At 35.2% G+C, this 14699-nt stretch overlaps 1 protein-coding gene across 1 annotated transcript in view; it reads left to right on the top strand.

The window, feature by feature from the left end:
- The window catches only part of LOC306853157 (pro-neuregulin-2, membrane-bound isoform-like), a 79140-nt gene that overhangs the window by 55469 nt on the left and 8972 nt on the right, over nucleotides 1-14699 (top strand). The window contains exons 4-6 of the mRNA XM_079390359.1: nucleotides 835-955; nucleotides 5490-5548; nucleotides 9612-9635. Coding sequence (XP_079246485.1) covers nucleotides 835-955; nucleotides 5490-5548; nucleotides 9612-9635 — 204 coding nt within the window. The remainder of the gene's footprint in view (nucleotides 1-834; nucleotides 956-5489; nucleotides 5549-9611; nucleotides 9636-14699) is intronic.

Below are 14699 nucleotides of genomic sequence, written 5' to 3'. Positions count from 1 at the left end.
TGTTTTTTTGTATTTCTATTTAGAATTTCATTGTAATTTAATTTTAATTATAATAATTGTATTTCTTCAGTTTAGTTTTTACATTTTAGTTTTTCATCTAATATTTATTTTCTTGTTTTTTTAGTCTTATTTCAATTATAGCAGTTTTTGTGGCACACTACGTGTAATATTGTATCCCACAATGCAATGCACTCAACCTTCCATGTGTGTTGTGATTTTTAAAGGGATTATATGTAAGAATTTTCATACATTAATCACTTTTTTATTTCCGATGTGAGCAGCTTATAATGTAACTTTAAAAACGATACCTTCCTAGGTTGTCTATGAAAAACTGTGGTTTTTATATGTTATGTGAGTTAAAAAAGCAGGACATTTTTGTCAAACATAAACTGGCTGCCACACATTGAATTAAACGTAGTATTGAGGTCATGTGACAATAATGTAGCATACTACAATTTAAGTGTTTATCATACTGCTTTCTATTTCACATTATTGAAAAATGGTAGGCAGTGTACAGTATATATACTCAGAAAAAGGTTCAAAACTGTTGCTAGTGTGGTACCCTTTCATATGTACTTTCAAAGTACTTGTATGTACATTTAAGATACTAATACATACCATTTAGGGTTAAATAAAGTAATAATATTTCAGCTTTTGTACCTTAGGGTACCACCACAGTGACAGCTTTGTATTCTTTTTTTCCATAGCGTGTACTGTGCAGTATACTTATATGCTAGCATTCTGAACACAGACACTGAGACATTTTTCACAATGTGTATGATGCTGATCTCTGACTATCTGTGTGTTTGTGTGTTTGTCCGTATGTTTCTATAGTAACCACTACATTGTCTCCGGGTTCAAGTCATGCCAGGAAGTGCAATGAAACCGAGAAGGCATACTGCGTTAACGGTGGAGACTGTTATTTCATACATGGTATAAATCAACTGTCCTGCAAGTAAGTTAAACACATTCAGAATACATTCATTTTATCTTATCTCACTTTGACAATCCCTTAACCTTATATTAATGTCATTGTTTATGGGCTTATTTTTACTCCAAATAGGGCTGTCAAATTAACATGTTAATCTATATAAATTCCAAATAATGAAACAAAAATTAAACGTACATAAGGTTTTTTCATTGTAGTTTAAGTTTTGTCATGTGCTTTTGTAATTTTATTGATTTATTTATTTTTAGCGTAGCTTTAACTTATCTTTATTTCAGTTGTAGTCATTTTAGTACTTCATTTTAAACATATTTATTTCAATTATTTGCCAAGGCAACATTTTCATTGAAGTTTTGCAAGATTTTCATATAATATTTATACTTTATTTGAATTTAGCTTTACTTAAATTAGAGAAAACTGCATCAGAGCAAATCACTTACCACCTTCTGTAATTGTGTGGATGTTATCATGTTTATGGGTAATCCATGCTGATAACTGATTACAGTTAGAACAGTTATGTCAATTTATTCAAATTTTATTCAGTTTTAATTTGACTTCCTTTCAATTCAAATTCAGAATACAGTTCTGCATTCTATTTGCTGCTTCAGTTCAAATTTGGGAATTTAAAAGACTAAATGCCACCCAGTGCTACAATGTATTGGCTCATGAAACTATGTAAGTTTAGTTTTGTTGGGACTTTGCTGAGAAAGAAGCCGACTCCTGAACTTGCCAGAGAAATGACAGTGAGGGTCTGGAGGAAGTGGACCAAGTTTACCGTGTCGCCTGTCAGCTCTGTCGATGTATACAGCCGCGTTATCAATAGTAGGCTGACTTACTGCTCCCCTGTGATCCCACGGACACAATGCTCTGTTCTTATCAGCCATTTTGGACAGGGCAGCGCAGATTTATGGTGTATGTGCCAATTTTTTAAAGGAAGAGAAACAAACCCATTAAAGCTGTTTAAAGCTCAAAACCTTTGGGGAGATGTCATCCTTTAACAGTGACTTGATGAGTCAATCTCTTTAATTTACAGAACAGAGCGTCTGAAGTGGCTATAAGGGTTAATAGCCCTCAGGGAAGCATGGACTGATTTGAAAACAGTGTGTGTTGCTCTTGGCTTTCTTGACACAGTGATTCACTTATCTGCCTGAGAGTTTTTCTTCATCAGCACTGAAGCTTTACTTCACAGTACAGGTGGGCGGTATGACCAAAATCCAGTAAGCAACTGTAAACTACATCCACACATCTTCCACATCTCTGTTACAGCTAACGCAGCCATATGCATATAATTCACATATTATACACAGGCTCTCAATAATAATGACGACTGATCAACAATTTCAACAGTAGCATAGATCGGGGAGGGTTAAATGCAGAGTAAATTTCCCTACATGGTCAGTAAAAGTAATCTGCCAATACACGGGTCACTATGCACATTTATGTCACTCTAAAATTATGACGCGCCCGCCCACGGCAGCAAAACTGTACAAACGCTGGACATCCACACACCACACCACAGTATTATCAATGCACCACGTACACTTCCATAAGACTGTGCATGATACAATACTCATCAAATAATAAAGCACTCACCTGTCACTTGTGAATAAAGTCCTTGGATCTGTCATTCCATGTCCCTTTACTCATATTAATGTAAGTAAACATGGCCAACAAAATAACTTGTGCTTGGTGCTAGCTGTTAGCCACTCGTCTTTGAAATGGCACATAAAAACTTTGCTGGCCTTTGTTTGCGAATTCGGTTTGGGTGTTGGTCTTCCTTTCTCAGTTATTCTCTTTTGTCTGCAAAAGAGCGCCTTGAAAAAGGCGTTTTTAGTAGATCAGCAACAAGATCTGGTGTAGGCGCCGATGACTGCGGCTGTCATTTTCTTTTCGTTGAGTTTCACTTTCGTACCTTGAAAATCCCTGACTAAAGGGGCAGTCTAAAGCTGGGGGTAGCACTGGGCACGTCGCTAGACCCAGAGGGCGAGCTGTCATTAAACGTCAAAATTTGATTGGCTGATGATTCTGTCACTAATGCTTGTAACAAATCAGATGTGACGTCTTTCAACAAAGGGGTAGCACTATCTGTGCTATATCTGTGGTATATGACTTAAAAACAAAAATAACAGAAAGGAGAAAAATCTGGGTGACATTAATGATATAGAAAAAAAAATGTACAAAAGACATACAGTATACTATATGACACAGTCTATATTAAATTTAATTGATTTATAAAGCTGTTATATCTTTAAAGTCTCTTTTTTATTTAAAGTGTGTCTAATACTGTTATTATACAGCCTGGTTTTAATATAACCTGGTATTATTTGATATTTTATAAATAGTTATAAGATTAATTGTTTAAATGTTTTTACCTTTTTTTGGAAAACTAGTGAAGTCAAAAATACATTTTCCCGCATTAAATTAAGGTTTTAAAGCACAAATATATATCGACCACAGTATAAAATGTTTAGCAAAATCTCTACCTTTTGGCACATTTTTACCATTGTACAGAATATATATCATACCTCCCAGCTCTATTTCAGAATCATTACTTTAACATACTTTAACTGTGTGTGTGTGTGTGTGTGTGTGTGTGTGTGTGTGTGTGTGTGTATTACTGTAGCTCCTGAGGCAAATGAAATGCAGCCTGTCCCAATGACCTCTGCAGTAAATTCTGCAGACAGACTGAAAGGTGAATTCCCCAGTAACTGAACTCTAAAATACCCTCAGTATATAAATAATGAAAACCTGTGACTAGACGAAGCTTTTGGCACTATTATGAAGCTTTTAGGGACTTTATTTTGCTCCTGTTTGTCTTAGGACATTCTCATTAACATGAGGTCTGATAGACGATCACAGAAGTGGAACTGATTGGCATTTTATGAGGAAGTAAAGATGTAAAGCTTCAGATTAGGTTGCATTATGTTTGATCTACAGTGGCCCCAGAGTATTTGGACACCTATGGCATGCTTAAAAATGGCCACACACAACCATCATGTTTATAAAAATAACTGATAAAAAATATAAACCCCACTGTATTTAAATAGTATGTTGAGAAAGAACGATAACTTTAATGATAGCTATATTAGCATGAGCACCAACACGCAATAATGTTTTGTTTATTATAAGAACATGCTGCAGTTTTGTTTTCTCACACTTTAAATGTTTGAGCTCTTTAAAGCAGGATGGATTGTGATTGGTTGTCATTGTTTTTAATCATTCATCAGCTGGAAAACAATCGCTTTAAATGTGATTCCAATAATATAGTTCCTCTGTGCTGTTATCGTTAGTTGTGGTGGTTCTTTTACATTCAGAATTATTTTTAAAAACATAGTTATTGTCTTTGGTGTGAACGTGCCTTACGAAAACATCTGAAATATTTGTGTATTTGACAAATGTTGCAGCTAATCCACAAAATATGCAAATGCAGGTGAAGCAGAAAAGTGTCTGACTTCATGTCTCCCTTTTCAACCCCTCCTCTGACTGTAAGCGGTTAAATCCAACTGAAGTCAAACACACCTGTTGAGTATGAGAAATATAAAAATCTGAATATGCATGTCACATATTATCATATCATCATATTATTAAGAATTCAGTTCCTATTAAACTCTCACTATCATCCAGGCATTACTTGAAAGGGATGGACTGATTTGACCAATAATTTGTGATGACAATAAATAATAATTCATACACTGAAAACAAATCACTCAAAAATACACTCTTAAAAATAAAGGTGCTTAAAAGGTTATTTGCGGCGATGCTATAGAAGAATCATTTTTGGTTCCACAAAGAACCGTTCAGTCAAAGGTTCTTTAAAGAACCATCTCTATAATCGGAAGAACCTTCTTTTGCCACAAGGAACCTTTTGTGAAACAGAAATGTTCTTCAGATGTTAAAGGTTCTTTATGGAACCATTTAGACTATGGCATCCTGAAACACCTTTGTTTTTAAGAGTGTACCAGTAAATATTTACATTTTTAAATTAAATATAAGAAATCATTTAAAAAATATATTTAAAATAATAAATAAATAAAAGTGAATCATTTTTACTCAGATATAAACAAGCATATTTTTGCGTGAGCAAATGTCTCCAGTAAGACAAAAAAAGGTATTAATATTTGATTGTGGCCCAATGGAGGACTATGGAGTTTTTGAGGCAGGTAAGCGCCCCCTTGAGGAATTGCAATCTAATTGAACCGTCTGAATGAATCTGTTCTATAACATTAAAATGAATCCGGCTTCCCACAATGCCTATATTTTTTAGACCCATCCTAAAAATGGCATGAAATGACATGGACCCTCTTTCCTCAGGTTCAAACTCGTCCAGCATGGCCACAGGCTGTGACATCACAGCAATGACATCATCAGGTGGAACAGCTCGCTGGGGTTGTTCTCTGTTGTTCTAACTGCATGTTTCTCTGCTCTCATCTCTCTCTCTCTCTCTCTCTCTCTCTCTCTCTCTTCCTCCTCATGTCTCTCTCTCCTCTACCCCTTCCCTCTCGTTCCTTCCTTCTCCCTCTGTGGGTTTGTTTCCCTCCATCAGGTGTCCAAATGACTATACCGGTGAACGCTGTCAAACCTCCGTTATGGCCGGTTTCTACAGTATGTCCATTTCTTCTTCCTGTCTATTTGTCTGTCTGTCTGCTCTGAAGCTGCATGCTGGCTATGATGTGTGTGCGCATGTACATGTCTGCCTCTGTTTGTCCATTCAGAGTTTTTATATTGGTTTATTATGTAGAAATTCATGGACGTAAAAAGATTTAGTGTAAAAATTGATATAAAAAAACGATTTTTTTTTCCCCAAAGGATAATGGAAAGTGGAGAAGAGTTTAAATATAGTGCAAATGATACAATAAAGCATGTTAAAATATAGCTTATGTTCCCATAGAACAGAGTTAGATTAATAAATGAATTAGTCCATTAGACAGATTCATGACATGTTTGACAGGCACTCATTTATATCATTTAAAGGATTGTTCTGGGTTCAATACAAGTTAAGCTCAATGATAGCATCTGTGTCAACACAGAAAATTACATCAGCCCAAAAATTGCATGGATGGTACTGCACTTGTGGTGTTTTAAAAAACAAGACAAAACAATATAGACTCTCGTTCAAAAGTTTGAGGTCGGGAAGATGTTTTAATGTATTTGAAATTCACTAATGCTCAGCAAGGCTGCATTTATTTGTTAAAAAAATACAGGGAAAACAGTAATATTGTGAAATATTATTACAATTTTAAATAAGTGTTTTCTATATTTAAAATCTAATTTTCAGCTCCATTACTCTAGTTTTCAGTGTCACATGATGCTTCAGAAATCATTAAAGGCAGGGTAAGCGATTTCTGGAAGCCAATGTTGATATTTGAAATCACCAAAACAAACATGTCCCTATACCCCAAAAGGGTCTCGCCCCTATTTAGATAGATCCGTCCCACATATACGTTGCCTACGCAACCCAGGCAACGATTAGTTCTGTGAAACATAAGCCGCTTTTCCACCGAAATTACCTGGAACAATATGTCCCAGGAACCTTTTTTCCCCCAGACCTGTTGTTGTCTGCTTTTCCATCGCGATTTAAACTACCGAGAAGATTAGGCAAATAGTCTGGTGTCATTTAAAAATAATAAAAGTCATTTAAAAATAATAAAAGCCGCAGGAATTACAATCAAACTAAATATTATCAAATATTGCCTGTTTTCATTTTCATTTTAACATATTAATAGAACAATAGAATAAAGACCAAAGATTACCTGTTAGATTCACCCAAAACGAATTATATCTTATGTTTAACCACTACAGAGACATCAGAGCCAGCGGCAAATGTCAGAAGGACTAGCCGAGGTTATGCTCCTCTCTTCGGGATACATGAGCACTGAGCGCCCAGTGATCGCATGGAGCTCACGTCTCCGAAATCGGCAAAGCACATTTTCAAATAGATGCTGTTTTTATAAATAAACCACAGATTTGAGTTTTAAACAACTACATTCTCACCTGAAATACACGTGTCCAGTGTATGCAGGCTTTAGCTGCTGAGGCGTCCGATCGCAGGCCTTCCGCTCCTTGACTTCTCTCCAGCGCTGGAAAGCTGATCCGATATTTACACGGGTCCTACTTCTTGCCTTATTGTTCCGCAGATGTTTTCCTCTTTTGTTTTTTATCCGCCATCTCTATCTTTCTGTCGCTCGGCTCGGCTGTTCACTGAACGCTCTCTCCTCCATATCATGAGTAGACACGCCCCTTACTGCTGATTGGCTACAAGTTTGTTTTGGTACTCGGCCCCGACTCGGTTTTCTAAAACGTTTTTGAAAAATTACATACCCCACCTTTAATATGATCATTAATTAATGGGATGATTTGCTGCTCAAGAAACATATCTTACTATTATGAGTGAAAACAGTGCTGTTTAATATTTTTGTGGAAATCATGATACATTTTCTTCAGGAGTCAAGTTTAAAAAGCATTTATTTGAAATATATATTTTTTTTACTGTTACTCTTGATCAGTTTAATGTGACTTTGCTGAATAAATGTATTCTTTTTTTTTTTTTTAATTGTACTGACCCCAAACTTTGAATGGAATTGAATGTCATCTGCTGTCTTTGCCATATAAAACTTAATACACAAGAATAACAGAAAGGGACTGTTCACATAGAAAAATAACCTCTTAAGACCCGAGAAAAAAAGTTTTAGGAAAAAACATTTTTTTTTCATGTCTTTCAATTGTTTAGAGCATTTAGAATAATGTAAAAAATATATATATTTAAAAAAATTATATTTCATTCATAAGTTATGCTATGTCCTCGGTTGAGGACGTCGGGACTCAATTTCTTTGATGGGCAAAAACAATAGATTTTTTAAATCACCAATACATTTTTAGTTTAAGGTTTTTTTTGTTTAGTTTTTTACCAAACTTTGTATAAAGATGACTCTCAACAATGTTATAACAGAATGATTCAATGTACCTTTTTTTCTTTATGAAAAATGTGTGTAAAATGGCCATAAACGGGTTTTCTCATTATATACAACTAAATCTAATTTGCATATTAATGTGTTTTTGGGGCAACATGTAATGAAAAAAGAAGTGTAATAATAGGAGTAATAATTGACCAGATTTTCATAATAATATATAGTCAATTAATTTGTTATGTCTCCCAAAATGCATAATAAACATGTTTTTAGTCCCGGTGTCCTCATATGAGGATATGTATGAAATCAATGTCCTGTTTCATAACAGAAAGTCCTATTTTCATTTGAAACCCCATAACATTTTCCTGAGATGTTGATTTATGACACACAATTTAAAAATTTGACAGATTTAAATGATAATTACAAAATATCATATTTCCATAAGATTGTCACTAAATTAATTTCAGACATTTTTGAAGACCAAGGAGAGGGAGTGGTCATGGTGAAACATCCAATTGTCTGAAAAGCCCTGAATGTGTTCTGTACAGGACATCCAGACTTAAAACTGTGACATGTATAGTCTTTCACTAAATTCACTAAAATATAATGTTCTCATATGAGGCCACAGGGTCTTAAGAGGATAAAAAATTTAGTCTTTTTTTCCAGAAGAACAGAAAGGGGCTGTTTTTTTTATTTTTTTACATCATACAATCTTTGTGTCATATATTTTGTATGGAAGATGTACAAAATGATATACAGTACAGTCTGTTTAGCAGACAGTATCTTGCTACTGTGTATCTTGGCGTTGATTGTTCTGCAGACAAAACAAAAATGTATGATTATTCTGCATACAAAATTGTATGTTTTATATGTAATATATTCAGTGGTTCTGCACAAGCTTTCAAATTCTCCATAATAGCATTATAAGGGCGTTATTGCAAGTGTAATTTCAGCTCATTTTAACGATGAGAATATTTCCATCTGCAGATGCTGTCGGTAAATCTTAACTTGCATTGAAACTGGAACATTTCTATCAAGTTCTGGTTGTTAATATTGATGCTTTTATTTTGTATGATCACTAACAGCGTTCTGAGCTTGAGGCATGAGGCATGACCCTGAACCTCTAACCTTTGACATCTAGAACCGCTAGAGGAACCCTCAGTATTGCCAGTATCATGCATGCCGTAGCTCAAGATGTGTTTATACCTTTGCACATTTGCAGTGGAAGTTTAAAAACATACATGAAAATGTAATACTGTGACTAAACCAAAGCCATCTGATTGTCGTTTTGCATATGAATCATTAGATGTTTGTCTACATTCATCTGTACTTGAGTCTTTTTGTGTTGTACATTGTGCTTTTCTGTTTAATGGTTTTGTTTGTTTTTGTTTTCTTAACCTTAAACCAGAAATGAGGTCTAGTAAATATGGCAGTAAGTGTGGCTGTCTATGTCTGCATGCATTTGTACGCTTGCTTACATGCGATGAATAAGAAAGGCGTGTTGTTTGTTTACTGGTATTTCCATTGGTTTCGTTTCTGTTTGATGGGGAATATGGAGTTGGCCAGTGTGTGTCTGCATTGTCTGTCTGTTACTGGAACGTACAGTCACTCACCTCAATGTCTCAAACAAAACCAACCAAACAACACCACTGATCGCATTCTAGTGAACCGCCTCTATCTGAACAAGTGGACATTTTTACCTGAAACCTGTTTTCTTGTTTTTTCCTTTTTTTTACATCGTCAACTTTCTGTATTGGCAGAGCATCTTGGAATTGAAATCATGGGTATGAAGTTATTATTTGTTTGATTCTTTAGTTTTTAAGGTTCATGACATAATTTGATGACATAGATTAAGCATATTCACATAAGGACTCGTCTCGTTCTATTTTGTCTGTCCTATATTTGAACAAGCAAACACATTCCCAGCTTCTGATTTACTTTTTCAGTTCTGACAAACCACTCATTTTATGAATATAGGAAACACATCAGTCAGGTAGATCAATATTTATAAAATGCATATTTCCTTTTCTGTGACTGTATATCAGTTGAATTCTACAATTATATGCCAAGTTGTGCTATTATTAGAAATGAAGCAATTTATGTCTTTTATCAAAACACCATTTTATAAAAGTGATAAGCCACTAAAGGCCAGGCGTTACAGTGATTTTACCACAGCCTTCCATGGTTTATTGCTGTAATAATTATTACATTTACATTATGCTAATGTGATTAAATTTGTTAGAGAAATAAGATGTCAAAGATAGCTTGTAATACTTCACACTGCAAAAAAAATATCTCTTAACCAGTGTTTTTGATATGTTTTCCAGTAAAATATCCAAACATAAAACTAATTTAAAAGAAAATGCTTGAGAAAAAAAAATGTGTGTATGATATTATTATTATTATAATAATACACAGGTCCTGGGCACCTCACAGTCATTGAGTCGACCATGAACTCTTCTTTATACCAAAGTATTGTAGAGTCAAATGTAATGCCATCCTTCCGACAGCTAAAGTTAGACCAAAATTGGGTCATGCAACAGAACAATGATCCCAAACACACCAGAGAATCCACAACAGAACAGCTTAAAACAAAATAATCTAGTTGTTGCAAAAGCCCAGTGAAAGTCCAGAGCTCATCCTGACTGAGATGCTGTGACTAGAGCTGTGCATAAACAAATGCCCACAACCCTTAATAAACTAGAGCAACGTTGTAAAGAAGAGTGGGTCAAAATTCCTTCAGAATGATGTGGGCGACTGATAAAGTCATACTGAAAATGATTACTTCAAGTTATTTGTTGGTAAAAGTGGATCTACAGGCAATTGAATCTACAGCCCTGCATTTCAGCCCGAGCCCGATAGGCCCTGACTTTTTTGTGCCCCTAGGGCTGGGCTTTGGGCCGATTTTCATGTCATAGTTCAGACGCGGACCTGGCCTCGGGCCTGTTTTAGGCTTCTCCTTATTTTTTATATTTTAGACATCTATCAATTAGTGATGAATTTTTTTTTGCCGCGCTGGTGGAAACAACACGAGACCGTGCTACTGTGAATGTCAAGAGCGGCGTGACGGTGTTTAGTGTCCCGCAGCAGAATGCGTGCCGTCAACACAGCTGAAGAGTTCTGCATTTAAATGCATGCAATTTGCTAAAGCTTGCCTCAAAGCACCGGCAAAAGTAATTACATGAATGTGTCAGAGGGAAACAGTAAAGAGATATTTTAATAATATATTAATAAACTATGGTTTTCTGAGTCCGTGTCGCAAGGATGAAGTTGATGATCCCGACTCGCTATCACCTTAAGAGAGATGTGCATCTTCAGGGATTATGATTATAATAAAAGAGTTTTTTTTGTTTTTGATTTGTTTCATTTCACATACAAAACTGAACTATTTTAATAGTTTAAACAGTAGTATAAGCATTATAGTATCAATATAAATAACTATCAATTATATGATAATATACAACTTTTTTGTTGTTGTTCAGGAACAGAAAGTTTATTTGAAATATACATTTTATATGTAGTAATAATAGAAGCATTAGAGAAAATTAAAGAGCATATAAGAGAATTCTTTCTAAAAATTAAAAAAACTAAATTATTCAACACTTTTGATAGGTAGTGTATATCTAATGCAATTTTGTTTCTCAAGTACATTTATCTTGTTTTAAGGACATTTTTCATAAAAATATTTTTGTTAGCTATTTTTTCCTGGAAAACAGCACAAATATACAAATTAAGAACCTTTTTTTTGCAGTGCATTAAAAAGTAATACAACTTTTATTTACGCACAACATATGTGTCAGGGAGCCGAGTGAGGAGTAAAATGAGTGTTGTCCATCTCTTCTCCTGTCTTCTTGTCTGCACCACTAGAGTACATTAGCCACTGGTCTGGGAACATCTCGCTCTCTGTTTTCTCTCTCTCTTTGTGTACTCTGATCTCTGTTTCCTGTAACAAGCATGCAATGCAATATCAGTGTCTGACTAAACCCCCCCCCCGTTTCTCTTTTATTACACTCTCATCCCCCTACTGTTTGGCCCTCAATTCTCTTCTCTCCTTCCTTCCTCCCGTCCGTTTTCTCGTTCCCTCCCTTCATGTTCTGTATGCTTCCTCTGTTGCTGCCCACGTTCAGCACCCCAGAGGATGTTTAGAATATTCTCATTTTCAAAAATCAGACCCAGATATAAAAATATGTGTTCAAGGCATCTGTATAGACGGTGTTCATAAAACCTGCTCATTAAAGCATTGGTTTGCTGTTTGCCAAAATGTATGTTTTTTACCCTCCAATCAGTTTTAAAGTCAACATGAAATGGTGTTAGCAAGCCTTTTTAATTAGTACTGTAATATTTCAGAGTGAAATAAAAAATTAAATGTGAAATTATATATATACAGTGCCACCATAAGTATTGGAACAGTAAAGACAAAATTGCTCTGTTGGCTGTGGAGTCAAGACATTTGCAAATATGATTAAAAGATGAATATTAGACAAAACTACAGAATGTCACATTTTATTATTAGCCGTTTCAACACACACATGTTTTAACAAATAAAAAGAACAGCACTTTTAGAGTTCTTCCCACTCATTGATGTGAGCATAAGTATTGGGACAGTTGAACATAAGGCAGATATAAAAGATTAAAAGCTATTATTTAGTTGCAGATCCCTTGCACACAATCACAGCAGTGAGTCTGTGACCCATAGACATCACCAGACTCTTGATCTCATTCTTTGAAATGCTTTTCCCAGCCTTTAATGCAGCCGATTCCAATTGTTGCTTGTTTTGGGGAGTTTCTGCCTTTACTCTCCTCTACAGCTGGGGAAATTCATGTTCAATCGGATTTAAATCTGGAGATTGACTTGGGCAATCTAAGACTTTCAATTTCTTTGCTCTTATAAATTCCTTGACTGAACTGGCAGGGTGTTTTGGGTCATTGTCCTGATGCAATATGAAGCACTTACCAATGAATCTGGTGGCATGTTCTTGAATATTGGTAGGCAAGATGGTTTTGTACCCTTCCAAATTCATTCTGCTACTGTCATCATACATTAAGTCATCAGTAAAGTTGAGAGGGCCTGTTCCAGAGGCAGCCATGCATGCCCATGCCATGACACCACCTCCACCATGCTTTACAGATGAGGCTGTATGCTTGGGATCATTTGCAGTTCCCTTTTTTCTCCACATTATTGCTTTCCCATCACTTAGATAAAGGTTCATCTTTGTCTCATCGGTCCATAAACACAGTTCCAAAACTCTTCTGGCTCACCTTTGTGCTTTTTTGCAAACTCTAATCTTGCCTTTCTATTTTTGGTGCTGGTCAGAGGTTTACATCTTGCTGTGTAGCATCTGTAATTCTGTGTCAAGTCTCCTGAGGACAGTAGATTGTCAGAGCATCACCCCAGCTTTCTGGGAGTTGTTGGTGATTTTACAGACACGTCTTTTAGGGTTCATTTTCACAGCTTTTATGATTTGTCTGTCATCAACTACTGTTGTTTTCTCAGCCGATCAGGTAGTTGTTGGTTGCTGGTGTCGCTGGTGGTTTCCAAACTCTTCCATGCCCTTTATTTTTGCTAGAGCTCTAATTGACTTCCTCTTTTCTTTTAGCATCCAAATTGCTTGCTTTTCTCTCAAAGTCAGCTCCCTCATCTTCATCCTGGTTTGTGTGTCATCTTCAAATGCAAGATTATAACTGAGATATAGATATATAGATACAAACATATAACTGATACAACACATTCCCTGCTTTTAATATCTGAAGAATTAATGCAACAGGACACAGCTGATCACTTAGAAAGACCTGAGAGGCAACTGTTCCAATACTTATGCTCACATCAGATAGAGGGATGAAACTCTAAAAGTGCTGAACTTCTTAGCTGATAAAATATCTGTGTTGAATCACCCAATAATAAAATGTGACATTCTGTAGTTTTGTCTCATATTCATCTTTTAAACATATTTGTAAATGTCTTGACTCCACAGCCAACAGAGCAATTTTGTCTTTACTGTTCCAATACTTTTGGAGGGCACTGTATATATATATATACGTATATAAAAAGAAATTAAATGTGAACTTGAAAATTTTTAATAAAACAATTTAAGATAAATTTATTTATTTTTTATTTAAATATTTTACATTATAAATATATTAATTTATTTATTGTAAAAAAATGTAGAAATAAAACAATAATTTATTACTTCACAATAATGTGCATTGATGAATCATTCACAAAAAGACCAGAAATGTGCATTAAGAAATTGGGTTATTTTTGATTTTTTTGATTTCATGTTGATTTTTAAACACATTTAGTTGTAATAACGAATATCCGAAAAACTGCTTGTGAAGTTTAATCAGGTTTTATGAATAACCCTCTCCAAAGAGCTCTTATAATGCAGTTTGTGTGTTTTAACTCTATTTTACAGGCATGCTTTACACAAGACTTATAAGCTCAGACTGCTCTGTCTTCAGACGTCATAGGATTTTATATATAGAATAATGCATGTAATGGGCTTTCAGAGGGGCGGAGATTTCATTTTATAAACACTTCTAGCCAAAAAAATTTGAGTTTCCAGTGTTGCACAGTATGGTTTCAGTCCTGGAGGTAGCCAAAAGTTCTCCCACTGTTTCAGCATAATGCGCTTTATGGGAAACCCTGGCAGACAGAGAAAGCACCACAGCTGTGCCCTTCCCATGCTGCCGAGCACCTTATATCAGCCATCTGAAATATGTTTTTAAAATGACATCTGATGCACCTCAGCACCCATTAAAAATAAAGATTTTAGGTTTAAAGGGAGAGTTCAACCAAAAAATGACAATCATTGTTTACTCACCCTCATGTCATTCTAAACCTGTTTGGC

The sequence above is a fragment of the Barbus barbus genome (genome assembly GCF_936440315.1).
Source record: "Barbus barbus genome assembly, chromosome: 33".
Lineage (NCBI taxonomy): Eukaryota > Metazoa > Chordata > Actinopteri > Cypriniformes > Cyprinidae > Barbus > Barbus barbus.
Note: the sequence above shows the minus strand (reverse complement) of the source record. Positions and strands in the feature narration are given on the sequence as shown.